The 15,387-nt window shown below is 41.1% G+C and overlaps 1 protein-coding gene across 1 annotated transcript in view; it reads left to right on the top strand.

The window, feature by feature from the left end:
- LOC138284229 (protein FAM169B-like) overlaps positions 1-13,244 on the top strand; it is a 322,775-nt gene extending 309,531 nt beyond the window's left edge. Inside the window, exons 9-10 of the mRNA XM_069222766.1 lie at positions 2,646-2,755; positions 12,037-13,244. Coding sequence (XP_069078867.1) covers positions 2,646-2,755; positions 12,037-12,240 — 314 coding nt within the window. The 3' untranslated portion in view covers positions 12,241-13,244. The remainder of the gene's footprint in view (positions 1-2,645; positions 2,756-12,036) is intronic.
- Positions 13,245-15,387: the final 2,143 nt, after the last annotated feature.

The raw sequence follows: 15,387 nt of genomic DNA, 5'->3' as shown, positions 1-15,387 counted from the left end.
TGCATTACACAGTTGGCAATCTGAGAGCTTTTTGCGTTGTTAATGTTATTGTTTTTTTAGCTGTGTTTAGCAGTGGCATTTACTAAATGTAAGTTTAGCCTTTTATCCTTCAATGAGGGAAACGTTAGAGTTCTGTTGGAGAGACCCGTGAATTCAAACTTCAGATGTATTTGAATTGTGATTAGCAAAAGTTCATAGTAGCTCAATGGGTTGTGTAACTGCTGCGGAGACCTGTTTCCCCATAAGTTAGTGGAGAAGTTTGAAGTGAGTACCGCTGAGCTGGGCAGGAACAGCACTTTTCTTTATGATTGCTGAATAACTTTGAATTGGTAGGGCATCATTTTTCATTGATTGGACTGAAACACATCAAGACTAGGACTCCCAGAAGCTTTTTTTGTATGTTGTATCTTGTGCCCTCGACTTTGCGTCTTAGAATCATGCAAACGTAAATATTCGATAATTAAGTGTAACAAAATTTGAGAAGCCGCTAAACAAAGAAATGTCTGCAGAAGTATTTGTTGGGATCTGAAACCAAACACCATGTGCAGATTTTGAATAGTGCATGACAACACTCCCACCCCAATAAAAACGTTGTTGGTATGTAAGAATTGTCACAGAATTACAGCCACCTCCCCACCCAAACACAAAAAGCACACATTAACTGCATAGCTTTCAGACAGCACTCTATACAACAAGAATACGGTGTGGGGAGAGCGATTTAAGCGCTATGGATGGAGCAGTAGGGTGTGCGCAGATTGCCACCGAGCTCAACATTGTATCGCACATCGACTCACAGGAGCAGCCGCATTTGTGACGAGATAAGCACAAGATTAACAGCCCTATTTACATTGGAGCTCAGAGCGACCGAAAACCTACCATCCTCAGACCGTGACTGGACTGGTGATTCCAGAGACAAAGCTGTAATCTGAGGGCCCGGGTGATTACTGTTATATAGCTGGCAGGGTGGCTCAGTGAGCTAAACGGTTGTCTTATGAAGTGCAGAATTAAAGCATTTCATAAAAATAAAAAAAATCATATAACAAAGTGCACTGTACCTTATACAGACATCTTTAAGTCAGTCCGCCTCAAGACCAATCTTGACAAATGGTTCCACCGCAGCAGTATTTGAGCAAGTGTTGAAGTTTCAGTTTCATTTCAGCATTCGCCTCTTAGCAGATCCCAGGGTAAAGCGATGTGATAAGCATGACCGAAACTGGTGCGTGCTTGTTGGCAAGCAACTGTTAACACCACAGCATAATAATACAAGAATGTGGCATGGCGAGAGGGATTTAAGTACAATGAACGGAGCAGTAGGGTGTGCGCACAGTGCCCCCGAGCTCAGCATTGTATCGCGCACATCCCCTCACGGGAGCAGCAGCATTTGCAACAAGATAAGAAAAAGATTTACAGCCCTGTTTACAGCAGAGCTTGGTAAACCATGAGCGTTCATGTCAATTGCTCCAGATTAAAGGAAAAAGTAGTTCTGATAACAGATGCTAAAATGGCACCTGGAGATGGATATTAGTCCTTGGTCCATGCTCTCGGGGAGGGCTAAACAGCGAAAGAGGCATGACGTATGCATGCAATGGACAAATGGAGAGGAAGAATATGAGAGCGATGATGGAGCCAGCAAATGTGAAGCCTCTGGGCAAGCTGAAGCCCACAAAGTACATGCAGCATGTCTTGAAGAGGTAGTGCAAGCTCTGTCTAGCTGCAACCTAAAAATTGGTTACAATGACTCAGTTTTTCTTAAACAGTTAAGCCAAAATTTGGAACTCCATCCTGCAAGCCTTATGTCCCCCTAAATGTCTCACTTTATTCAAGAAAGAACTCAAACTCTTACTTTTCCACAGATGCTTTCACCTATGTCTTATTTAACTGTCTCTACTTCTATTACTTCACTTTCTTCTCCTTTCACCTTCCTCAGACTTTCTTGGCTTCCCTGTCTGGTCAACCCCACCCCTCATGCTTCCTTTACTTCCCCTGTAAGTAGCATCAATCTTTTGTGGTCTCTCTCTAGTGCATCCGAAGTGGAATTACCTAAAAAAACATACTTCTACTTTCTACCATAGTGGGGATGGTTCATCTTGCTGATACCATATGTACACTTTTAGTACCTGCCAGTGGAATTGCTTGTGCTGTGTAAGTATTCCTTTCTCTCCCTAATAAATACCTGCTATGATATTTCATTTCAACTGTATAGCATCCCTATGTGTGTTGCAGGTTTTTGCATTGTGACCAGTACCTGCAGCCTGGTAAATTTTTTATATTCCATGTATTATATTTTTTCCCTTCTTCAGCTCTCAAATTTGTTTAGTTTTACATTAATCTGTGCTGTAATTTTTCATGATTTGTATTATAATATTCATCCAGTTTTGTAAAGTGCTCTAATGCCCTTGGCCTATGTTCCCCCTCCATAAAACCGCATAATTAAATAAATAGCCCTAAGGAACATAACTGATGTTGTGGTTGCAGGAATTTTTCCCTCTGTGGTGAGGACTTAGTGTAGGTATCGTGAGAGAAGCCATGTAGTAACTGACAGAGGCAAAAAGAAATAGTGTGGCAAATGTAAATTATGTGCTTTTTTGCAGGTTGACACCAAAGTGTCGATTAATATCTTTGTCTTAACATTTCAATATCTTCAGGTGCAGTCCACGAGGCACCCAAAGATTCTTTTAAGGAGGAAAAAGGTTGCAGCGTGAAAGGAGATGTAGAAGAGACATCTAGCCAATCTTCAGTCTGTCAGATCATTGAGGTACAGTTTCATGATCCTTATAACTCTTTATAATTTTGTTTTCCAAAGATCTGCCAGTGAAGTGGCACTGATCAGTCTACCGTGGATATAGGACTTTGTCGTCGTAAGTAAGATGCATGGCATGAAAAAGAGGTCATATGACTCAGAAGAAAGGACCAGATTTGAGATGGTTTGCAGTTTTATCTGTAGGGTCAGCCTGCACCAATATATATATATATATATATATATATATATATATATATATATCTTCAAAGTAGTTATAGTTAGGAACGTGTTTCTATAGAAAAAGCATTTTTTTACTTGCCTATATCTTTGGCACCATTTGACAAATCTTCACAAATTTTCAGTGATTCAAGTTGTGCAAGGAAAGTTTCAGGGTGATCCGTCAAGTGGGGGCCAAGGAAAAGGCGGGGGAGTCAAAAACGCTGCGTATTAATTCTCATATGACCTTTGAACAAGGCCACCGCCCGTACCACTGGATGGAATTACAATAAATGCAGTAGAAAGCTACCTTTTGGTACACAGTTTACGCCTTCGCTTATTTGGTGTAAATCCGTTCAGTAGTTTTTGAGAAATTTAAGAAAATCCAAATGTGTATATCTCTGGCCGCAAAAGCCTTTGTGAATAATGATAAGCTGATGCATGGAAATGGTTAACTCTGAGTGGCTGCCAACACTTCAACCAGGAAGTGTTTGCAGCCATCTTGGAACTCAGCTTCAGCCGAGTGCCTCAAAAAACAAATGTATAAAAAAGAAAGGGGGGGGCAGGGTAGAGACATCCTGACCCCTTAGCTCTGGTGTTGGGGTCCCAGTGGGACCCTGCCATGGCAAAAAAGAATTTAAAAAAAAATGTTTTGCAGCAAATTTGCAGCAAAAAAAAGTGTGGGCTCCCACGCTGGTTTTATTTAAAGCCTCCGGTTGGGCCAGGTCCTGGGGTCATGTGATAGATAAGGAGGGGAACTCATGGGGCCCCCTTCTGGGCTTTGTATTTCTGTAATGGTATGCGTTGGGTCTCTGTCCTCCCTGCCCCCGCAGCCCCTGAGACCGCCACCTCCCCGGGGCATTCAAGTAATTGTATGCAGGGGGGCACGCACCTTGCCACCACACCCACTCCCCTGCCCCAGGGACCACCACCTCCTTGGGGAAAACATGTAATTTTACGCAGTGGCTGCACTGCAGTTTTGGGGACTACCACCTCCCCGGGCATTCATGTAATGATATGCGGGGGCCACCAACATCCCTGGGGCATGCATGTAATGGTATGCGGGGGATTGCGCAGCCCCAGGGACCACCACATTCCTGGGGCATTCATGTAATGATATGCGGTGGGACAGCACGGCCCCCACGCAGCCCCGAGAGCACCACCTCCCCAGGGCAAACATGTAATTGTACGCGGGGCGTGCCTCCCCATATAGCCCCGGGGACCACCACCTCTTCAGGGCTATTTACATTGGAGGGGGCTGCGTCAAGCACTGCTAATTACCTCAGACATTACAGCACTCTTGACAACTTTTATAACGTTATTAAAAATATAAATGAAGCATTAGCAGTCAAATAAAAAAAATAAAAAAAATTGTGCATGGCAGGAGCACGAGTTATAGTTACCTTAGGGTGTGAATTATAGGTACTTAAAATAACCGTAACTATAACTGCTGAATTTCTCTGGTTTTGTACGAGTAAATGCAGAACCTAACTATAACTTCCATGTAACCTTTGTTTTTTTCAGTGAATATATCTATATATCTATATATATATCTTTATGTATAAAGATATAGATATATATATAGATATATATATATATATATATATATATATATATATATATATATATATATATATACGAATGTGAAGCTAAAGCAGAAACCAGATCCACATAAGGCCCTTCCTCATAGCTCAGTATGTGTTTATTTTCCTCTCTCTACGTTCTATGCTCTCATGCTAACATGTGCCCGTCTGAGATTACAATTAATGTAGCAAAATATAGGAGAATACGGCAATTTCTAAGATAACACGTTAAGAGTGCAGTAGCACACCCCTTCCCAACTGAGTTATAAACCAAAAATAATCATTGATCAGGTTTGATCTAAAATCAAATCAATCTCCTCTGTCAATCTCTTCAACTAAGAACTTCTTATCAAACCCCTTGGTTTGCACCCAATATCAGTATTAACTTTCATGTACTCACAAAACCCACTGGGAAGCGCAGACATACTTATAGGTACATCAAGAAAGACATTGCTACGACCCTAGCATGCATTTTTAGCATTGATCTCAATGGATTCGAAAGAGCCCTTAACCCTGTAAGCTGAAACCCTGTTAAAACTCCCATACCCCCGTTCGTACCCCCAGTCATATCCATTCAGCGCTTCAGTCACTCTAACAGGAATGGGCCAATTCGCTTCTCCTTTCCTGCTTTGCATTGGAATCTGTAACTGCACTATTTGACCCACTGACACTTTCTGCGGTCTACCCCACCTAGTGTTTAAATATTCATGCATCTTGCTTTTTTAACGCTCAGCCTTCTTTCTCATATTTGCTAGCATTATATTTTCAGAAAAAACACATCTATCCATAAACCATCATTGAGGCAACTACAGCCCAGGCTTCAACTTGACCATTGGCTTACGGATGATAGTCCCTATTCTCCTGTGTTTGATGCTGAATTTGCTCAAGTACTCCTCAGAACTTGAACTTAATAATTGAAGACCATTGTCTGTCACTAAGGACTGAGGGAGAGTGTTCCTACCAAACATTTATGACTTCTTCAGAAGATATTTTCTTAACTATGCTAATTTCGGCCATTAGAAAAATAACTAGCACTAGGCCAAAAGGTCCTACTAGTTCCAAATCTGACTGGTTGGGAACTAACAATGAATGTTTTGGCCAATTTGTTACTCAGCCTGCATAACTCACACTCACATACCCATTCATCAATCACCCCATTCATAAGTTGGCCAGCAAACAACTCCTGGACCCTTTTCTTCATAACCGACATGGATGCCGTTCAGGACACTACCTCATGTTTTGTACCATCAGATTGAAAGGAGAAACAGTTTTGTCGCCCCTTTTTACTGCACTGCCTTTCAGGGCTATATCACCCCAAATCTTGGCAAAGAGTTTAAGTTCATCTGACAGCCTCCACACAATTCAGGCCAACCAGATCCCAGGAACTCGATTGCCAATGTATTAACAAGATCTGCAACAATGGCTTCATTCCACTCACTCTAAGAAATTGTTTCTTCTCCAGTCATAATTTGTTCCTCCTTCCATATCCTAGTATGCATATGCCTCTTCACTCGCAACCTGCTCACTCCCGTGTACTACAAAATGTTGTAATGGTAAGTATGACATACAGTTAGCATCCAAGTTATGTTTCCCATGTAGGTTCTGGAACATCATGAATAGCTTTACCATGACTGGTTTTAGGTTTGACTCCACTACTGTCCCTTTCTTAAGTATGACCCTGTGGGTGAACTTGTTATAATTGCCTACTTCTTCAATGGAGACTGTCTGAAATGTAAATCCTGAGACTCTGTGAATAACACACAGGCATTGTCCTGAGAAGGCTCAAGTGGGGAGGAAACATCTCTCTTACTTGAGTAGATTTGGGTGATGACATGTCCTAACCTTCTACATTACCAATTACATAAACGGGTGGATCAGCACAAGGATCTAATTTTATTCACCTTTTTTTTTTGTTGGTGCCAACCTAGGTTGGGAGTCGCCTCCTCATCTTTTGGACTTTTACCCTTGAAATTCATTTCTCCCCATTTGTGTCCAGCTAAATTAATGTTTCCACAGTAAATTTAGGTGCTAAGTGTGCAAGCCTTGCTGTCAGTATTTTTCCCAGTCCTAGTAACCCACACAAGAGAACCTTGTCATCTTTGCGAATGGTAAAAAACGCATCCCACAAGGCTTTGTAGATTATCTCCTGGCGTGCTTGGCAGAGTTAAAATTTGACGCCAACCCAAGGAAACTGAAGCCTTTTCTGGAAACCAATCAAATCAATTTCACATTTAAGCCAGTGATAGATGTAAAGTGGGGTTTATTGTCAGCAACACCATGTGAAACGCCTTGAATTGGGCTATGCTTCAGTTTCGTATCCCAGTTCACTTTTAGACAATTTCCATGCTTTCCTCACGGCATTCAAAAAGATGTTTGATCTCCAAGACCTTAAGGAGATCACTGGTCAGATTTGTCCGTCTTCACCTTATTTCAAAGTGGCCTAAAGGAGGAATTGAAGGATGAACTAGCAAAAGTAGGTAGGCAAGCTTCCTTGCAAGACCGTATTCAGTTGACCTTTAAATTGATAATCATCTCTAGGAATGTGAATTGAATGTTGTAAACAACCCTTATAAAAGCCTCCTTCTGGGCCGGTCTTCAAGATTCCTGCTCCAGAAGAACAGCCTATGCAAGTAGGTTTTTCTAAAAGTCCTTTGACTGAGGAAGAGAAGACCAGGACATGTAAAAAAGGACTGTCTTTACTGTGGTCAGAAAGGCCATGTACTGAGTTCTTGCCCAGTACATGCTGTTCCCCCTTCTGGGAAGTCGGAAAACCAACAAGCTCACCCCTTGTGCAGGGAGTAGAGGTGAGTAAAAATCAGTCACCCCTGCCTTCTCCTTTGAAATCTTCCAGTTTCGTTCTCCTGCAAAAAGATTTACTGATTGAGTTGAAACCCCCCTTGGAGCCAGTTCTTGTTGACTGTGGAACCTCCAGTGTCTACAAAGATATTCAGTGAGCCTCAGAACTTCAGATCACAGTCCCTAGGAAAGAAGTTCCAGTTGCTGTAGAAGCTGTTGATGGAACTTATTGGCCTCTGACTCGACCTGTACCTTTCAGAATTGCTGCCCATTATGATAAGCTCACGTTTGATTTGATTTCCTCCACTGGTTAACCAGTTGTATCAGTTGGTTAGCTAGACACAGTCCCTGTATCAACTAGTCTGCAAAAACATTGTTCTTGCGTTCAGAATTTTGTGTCCCTAACTATATAGCAGACTTTATTCCTGCCACAAATGTTTCTGGAGATCTTCAGTCAAGTGCACAATTGTCTGTAAATCCTGACAACTACCATAAATACCTTGATATTTTATTTAGAACTGACTACCAAGAAATTAACTCCTCATCATCCCTTTGATTGCATCATTAACATCCTCCCTTAGAAGAGTTGCTTATGGATGTGCCTTTTACTTGTCCCCTTTGGACTGCCAAGCTCTATAGAAATATATTGACGCTAGCTTAGAGAATGGTTTGATAAATCCATCTAAATCCCCTGCTGGAGCCTCTTTTTTTGTACCAAAAAAAGGGTACTTCTGAAGTCAGATCTTGCATAGATTACAGAGGTTTACATCTTGGAACTGTCGAGGATCGATATCGTTTGCCCCTCATTATTTATATCCCAGAAGCCTTTCACGTGGGTAAGGTATTAACCAAACTAAACTGAAGAGGATCCTATGACCTGATTCAATCAGATGATAAATGAAAAATAGCATTCAGTACACCATTTGGAAATTTTGAATATTGAGTGATTACCATCTGCCTCTGTAATGCCTGCTGTTTTCCAGCGTTTTATGAATGCTATCATCTCTGATGTGACTCTCCAGACAATGATTGTCTACTTAGATGACATCCTAGTTTTTAGTGTCCATTGGATCCTTCATTCCATATCAAGCAAGTCTTAAAGCATCTAAGAGAAAACAACTTGCTGGCAAAACCCAAAAGGAGTGTGGTTGGAAAGGACACTGTAGACTATTTGGGCTATGTTCTTTCCTCTGAAGGATGAGCCCTGGCCCCTGGAAGTCCAAGCTATTCTGAATTGGCCCCTTCTTAATTTGATAAAAGAAACCAAACTTTTAGGCCCTGCAAATAAATTCATAGGATATTCTGGCAACTTCAAAGAATTTCCAAAACTGTATGAGGTCACTTACCATGTGCATGAATGCTAATTGCCTCAAGTTAAACGGGGAGAAAAGTGGAGTTATCGTTTTTGGGAACCTGTCTAATATATGGTCCTCTTTAATTGGGTTATCCCCTGTTCCAGTCAAATTGGCAAGAAACCTAGGTGTTATTTTTGATAACTACCTCTCTTTTTTACAAAACAAGGTCTGTGGTTTTGGCATGTACTCTGACTTTGAAGATGAGTAGGAAAGTTTTTCTGTATATATTTCTGTGGATTCTCCCAAATCAGTGGTGTCTGCATTCATTTTATGTAGATTGAACTTTTGTAATGCCTTTTATTTCTGTATTAATTTGACGGATTTGTAGATATAATAAGCAGCCCAAAATGTGGCAACCGGAGTGATTTTGGACATACCGAAATACCTATCTATCTCCACCAAATTTTGCAATCTTCATTGACTTCCAGTGGGGGAAATGGCCATAAACCTCTATGCATTGCACGTGAAGCATGTATGGGACAGGTCCCAAGTTCTGCTGAAGGCAAAATACGAAAGATGTGTGCCACAGAGGGCCTTAAAATCTGCATCTAGTAAAAACATGATAGTGCAGAGATTTAAGCGTTGTTGTAAGGGTGGAAAAGCTTTTGTGATTGTGACTTCAAACGCTGCAGTTTGCTGCCTCATATACAGGCTCTAGCTGACCATTTGTCAAAATGTTTTAGTCCACGATTTAATTTATGGCTTAATTTCTGTGATAAGGGTGCAGAAGCTGTGGCAGTGCCAAGACGCCTCTGGGTATTTGAGCATTTTATAGATCTTCTCTTCCTTCTCTCTTTCTTTAATTCATTCTTTCTGAACTACACTAAACTTGCATCACAGTTTTGACAGATGCCTTGGATCTAGCTATGGAAGAAGTCTTGATTCAGTTAGGTCAAGATAGAGAAAACTATTCAATTGCCTTCTTTTCCAAAAATATTTAACCAGCTTAAAGAATCTAATCCTATCTGGAAAATGAACTTCTGACAAACAAGGCAGCCTTCATTGGGTGGATTTTTTTTTACTTGGAGCTCAATTGTGAGTAACCGTCTGCATTAACTATAGAAATCTTTAAGTGCTCCAAATGGCCAAATGCCGGAGCAGAAGGGAAGCTTGCTAAGCATTCTTTTTTCAGTAACTTAAGTTTTTTCTTTACTACAGTCCCAGCTCAGAAAATATTATTGCGGATTCCCTATCCAGGCAATTTCCTGAATCTGAAAATTTCAGGAACATGGAGGGCATCATTGTTTCTCAAGCTTTGATTTCTATAAATATTTCCTCATTTCTTGACTCCATTTATCACGATGCCAAACGATTCAGTCTCCACAACTTACAAAAACATTTTCCTAATTTCTTAATAGAAAATACAAATGCTCTGATTTGTGTTCAAAACAAACTACGTATTCCCTCAAACCATTTGCAAAGAATAATACTTCAGCCCTACTACGGCTCCGTGATATCTAGACATAGAGAAAGACGAGTCACTGAAGAATTAGTCTGAAGAAAGTTCAGGTGGCCAACTCTACGTCACTATATCACAGGTTTTATCAAGTCCTGTGAGATCTGTGCCCCAAGTTAATCTGAAACTCAAAGAAAGACTGGCTTGGTTATTATTGGCACTGGAAATTCTTGGGAAATTCTTTCTGATGACCTTATGGTAGGTTTATCCTCATCAGAAAATTGCACCACTATAGTGGTTAGTGTAGATTTATATACTAAGATGTCTCATTTTCCTTCTCTTCCAAACTTGCCAGCTTCTTCAGAAATGGATGGGATTTTCTACTTTTACATATTTTGACTCTGTAGACTACTTTTGAAAATTATTTCTGATTATAGATCTCAGTGTCTCTCAATATTTTGGAACTCTCTCTGTAATAAACTTGGTATCTAATGGCCTTCCACCCTCAAGTTAATGGGAAAACTGAAAGGTTGAATCAAACTCTTGAAGAGTTTTTAAAGTGCTATATTTCCGCAACCGAACACAATTGGAAGTCTCGATCACCTGGAGCTGATTTTGCCTATATTACCTAAACCCATACACCCACCAGCTTGTCTCCCTTCTTCCCCCTGACATGACTCTATTTTTAAACCTTTCCAGATTCATTAGAAACTGAAAATCTGGTACTTGCAGTTCAGATACATTAGAAAGGTTAAAGAGAAATTAATCCAGAATTTACAGATTGCTAAATCTAGACAACAATTACAGGCCAATGTGCATAGACGGCCAGCTTCTACTTATAAAATAAGAGACAAGGTTTGGTTGTCTTCGTTCACTCTACCTCTCTCTGTAGGTCCAAGTTTTGTCCTAGTTACTATGGCACTTTTGAAGTTTCCAAGATCATCAATTCCGTCACTATAAGACTCAAGTCTTCCCTTTCTTGAAAAGCTCATCCTTGCTTTCATGTTTCCTGTCCAAGGATATCAGCTTCAAAAAAGACCAGCTCCCATACTATTTGATGGGCAAACTGAGTATGAAGTTCTGTGTGTATTTTTCATTTATTAAGTGTTTAAAGTTTAAAATGTTGATTAATTGAGTGCAATTATGGGGGTTGCATATAATTCAGTCGTTTTAGATAAAAGAATATTGATAATTTTGTCTTGTGAAAAATAAACAAGAGTTTATTTTCCTAATGATGAATGGTAGTATCATTCTGTAGCATTTTATAGCATGCAATTATTGTGCTTCACATGAGTAAAAGAATATAAGGGTACCTGCAACTGGTTGGAATAACATTTTACTCTTTGGTTCTAGAGTGGAGGGGAAAGTACTTTATTGTTTAAGTGGAAAGGGGTAGCCAGATTCTGCAAGTAAAGTAGGCCTTTCTTTTCTAGAACCTTGCTCAGGGACAAGATTCACTGTATCTTTATTTGTTTTTTTGTTGGAAGTCAATGGAGGCTCTAAGGCATTTAAAGTAGGTTCAAGTTATGGAGGTTTAGAAATATCCTAAATTATTCTAAATCATATGTTACCTACAGAGATGATAGTTTTCATTTAGATTTCAATGACACATGTGGAGTTCAAGTGTACATGCCAGGTTATGACATATTTGCATCTCAACCAGGTTTCTGAAAGATCAAATTGTATATGGATGATATTTTAACCAATATCTTCTTAAAGTCTGATCATAGTTTCTGTACTATCCTGTAATGATTGGGGCATGTTACCTCTATTTTAGTTAGAGTCACGGGCATGTGGGAGTGTCTCGTCCCTCAATGCAATAATTTATCAGATGCTGCTCTCTTGCATTGCCAATCCTTTCCTGCTGTCAGTCAGTCGGGTACCCCTATGTATAAGTGATGTAGGATCTGGGAAGTTTTCTCATGCATCAAATATCTCCTTTTATTACAGGGTGTGGTTGATGTCCCCAATTTGGACAAAGCCTCAGAGGTGGGGCTGGACAGAAAGGAAACGAGTGCCTCCAACGACTGCAAAGAGAAGGTTGCCCAGAAATTGATGGATCCTTTATCTTTAGTTAAGTATCCAAACAAGAGAAAACACAAGAAGGATGACAGTGGTGACAGTTCTTGCAAGCAATGCAAATCTGGTTCGTAATGCCCTCCTCCATGTACTGCAAGAGGCAGCACATCATTAGAAAGGAAATGCCATTGGACATGCTACCGCGTACAAGTCCGTTTTCAATTGAAAACCACTTTCAGTAGTTAATTTAGTACTCTTTTATACTGCAGATCCCATTATTAAATTTGTGTTCGTCCTTTTTAGGGTCAAGCCTGCGTTGCATGTGCTCGCACATGTGTATCGCAGCGAGACGCTTTAGTTATTAGAAAAGGGCTCAGATCCCTGTCGACAACACTTCAGTGTTTTTTATTGGTTCGTGGGCTTGCCTATTAAAATCCGCTTGCTTTCATTAGTCGAAGGCATGCACAGGTCATGCCTTTTCCGGTGGCTAGGCCTCCTCGAGTGCATCGACCAAGTATAGAAAACATGCGAGGCTCGCTGTTTTCTATCCGGCTCCTGGACTACTTTTTCTCTATTTTACTAGCGCAATTTCGCTTGGCAGAAGTCGAGCGCTTTACACAGTTAATTGCACTTTTTCGGTTATGTACATAAATACACTTTTGCCGATAGGTGAAAAGTCGGGTTATGAGTTTACAACGCTATCATCTCAAACATGAGCAAATGCGAGACCCGTTGCATTGCAAATGCTTGTTCTTTTATGTTGCGTTTCCTTTTCGTGTGAAGTCCTCCAACAACTCTAACATTGGTTTCTCAAGCAACACTGAGATGATTGTGCAAGAATTCACAAAATGGGTAGTGCATCTTTTTTAACTAATTAGTTCAGAATGTAGTGGTTTCACCGGTTCACTAGATAGCGATTGGTTACATAAGAAACTCCAGCATAGTGCATCATCATCATGCCTGTAGCAGATTTTTCCAAAGGGGGTCAAAGTTCGCATCAAATACTTTTGAGTACACTCAAAGCAAGTGTGCTTAGTAGTCTCTGATCCATGTTAGCCTTCATGCCTGTCCTTACTCGGAGAGTTGCAATCAAAATAAAGTGACTTTTTAACTTTTGTAATAAAAGAATGGAATACTTATTTCGTAGTTTGATTTTTTTACAATCTTGAGGAAATGACATGTTTAGTGGGGGAGAATCCATTCACTTCTCTTAAATTATGCACTCAACTGTTTGATGTACTGTTTCCCTGACACCAGCCACCATTTACGATCATGGGTCCATGGACAGGAGATAGTAATGGGGGCCCCAACTCCAGTTCTTTACTGCCCTTCTAATTATCTCCTAAATGTAATCCCATGAACGACAACGACCCGAGCTCATGTCTCATTTTCTATCTGAGCACATTTTTTTTCGATGTTTTTGCACTTTAAGATAAAAAGTCGAAAACTGGTAGAAGTACTGATTGAAATGACATTGAATGTGCCTGTTCACAAGGTTATCCAGAGTTATTTTGTGATTTTGCCCTAGAGTTCCAAACAAGATATTGCTAGCTACTTAAAGGCCCAGTTTGCAGTGGAGGCCAAATTGTCCTGAAAATCATTTGCAGTACTTGGAGATATGTATTGAGCGTATGAAGACTGAAAAAGTGCAACAACTTAAGCGTTTCAGAGATGAGATTAGAGTTTTCAGAGAATGAAGTGCAGAATGAGAGTAATTAATAATTAGAGTAATTCATGGAAATTCAGCAGGGCTCTGCGTAATGAATATTGGGAGGCTGGGGTCTTATTTTAACATATTTGCCTCAAGACCACACCGTGGTGTTTAACTAGATGTCATATTTTCAGACCTGCTGGATTGTTCGAAAAATAGAATTTTGAGCAATGGTCTGAGTACCCACCAAAGAAGATAAGCGCATCCAAGAGGGCATCATGCTTAGGGCCTGATTACAAGTTTGTTGGTCAGACGAGCCAACTGCCAAACTCGCAGGGAAGATGTCACCGTCATACCGGTGGTGCCATGTCCTCCCTCCTCCCCCCAAGACTGAACGGCGGGAACAGAGCTACGATATTGTCCTCAGCTCCTTTAAGGGACCCAAGGCCAATATCGTAGCACACCAGCACCATCCAGTGCGCATTCTGATGGTGCTTGGCAGGGGGGCCCCTGCACTACCCATTCCTTGTGCATGGGCAGTGTAGGAGCTCCTCTGTGGCCCCTGGCTTTCTGCCAGCCTTTTCATAGTGGGGTCCCTGCCATGGAAAGGCTGGCAGAAAGCTGCCGCCATGGGGAAGTACAACTCAGACCACCATCAGCCTGTCGGGAACCATGTTCCTGGCGGGGACGTTGGTCCCCTGGCGGGTCTGCCCTCCAGGGTTGTTATGTGGCAGTCGGTCCATCTGGAGTGCGACAGTCCGACTGTCACCACAAGTGTGGCAGTCCTCTTACCACCACAATCGTAATGAGGCCCTTAGTCTTTATAGATAATGATGAGAGTCAACACAGATGCTAGTCATGTCTGAGGGCTGTAGATTATAGTTTTAAATGGGACTCTGTATCCTCCAAAGTGCGCAATTAAGATTACAAAAACTAAATGTTTTAAAAACAGTTAAAGTGCTTGTAATATTACTTGTAAATAACTATTAATAGAAAATCAGCCCTGAGTTTTTCAGAATTGGTGTGCTGTGGATCTCCTCTCTGGATTGACGAAGATTATATTGTGGGACTGAGCAAACATTTGCTACTGCTGCATCTTTTGAAGAAAACTGCCCTGAAAGTAGAACACCTTCCTTATTCAGCCCAGAACTGTAGCCCAGCTTTTCAGAGGGTGGCCATGAGAAAGACAGAATGTCAGTCCCAGCCAAGACTGGAAACCTTAATCCCTTGCCCAGCTTGGCAGTGATATCCATTGCAAGAGGCCCCTATATCAGAGCGCAAGCCTCTGTACTTGATCCCCACTGATGTCTTGTGAAACCTGACTGGATGCAACTTAAGTATGCATGAGGATCATGTGCCCATACCACAGCACTGCCTTTGAAAAACATGTCTGTGCATAATGCCGAAGTCTCGTTGAGCTCTGTATGTCTGCACCTCAGCAGTACTTTTGCCAAACCTGTCTGCCTACTATATTATTTTGAGCATGGGGCCTCTGTGCCGCCATCCTCAGTTGACATTTTGATCCATTATCTTGAAGCCACATCGAAGTCAGCATGGGCCTTTATACTTGCTTCCTGCATTGCTATTTTGATTCCCCATTCATCAAGTGATTCAGATATCACAGTGAGTTC

This window comes from Pleurodeles waltl, chromosome 3_1, assembly GCF_031143425.1.
Source record: "Pleurodeles waltl isolate 20211129_DDA chromosome 3_1, aPleWal1.hap1.20221129, whole genome shotgun sequence".
Taxonomy (NCBI): Eukaryota; Metazoa; Chordata; class Amphibia; order Caudata; family Salamandridae; genus Pleurodeles; species Pleurodeles waltl.
This window is presented reverse-complemented; position numbering and strand designations above follow the sequence as displayed.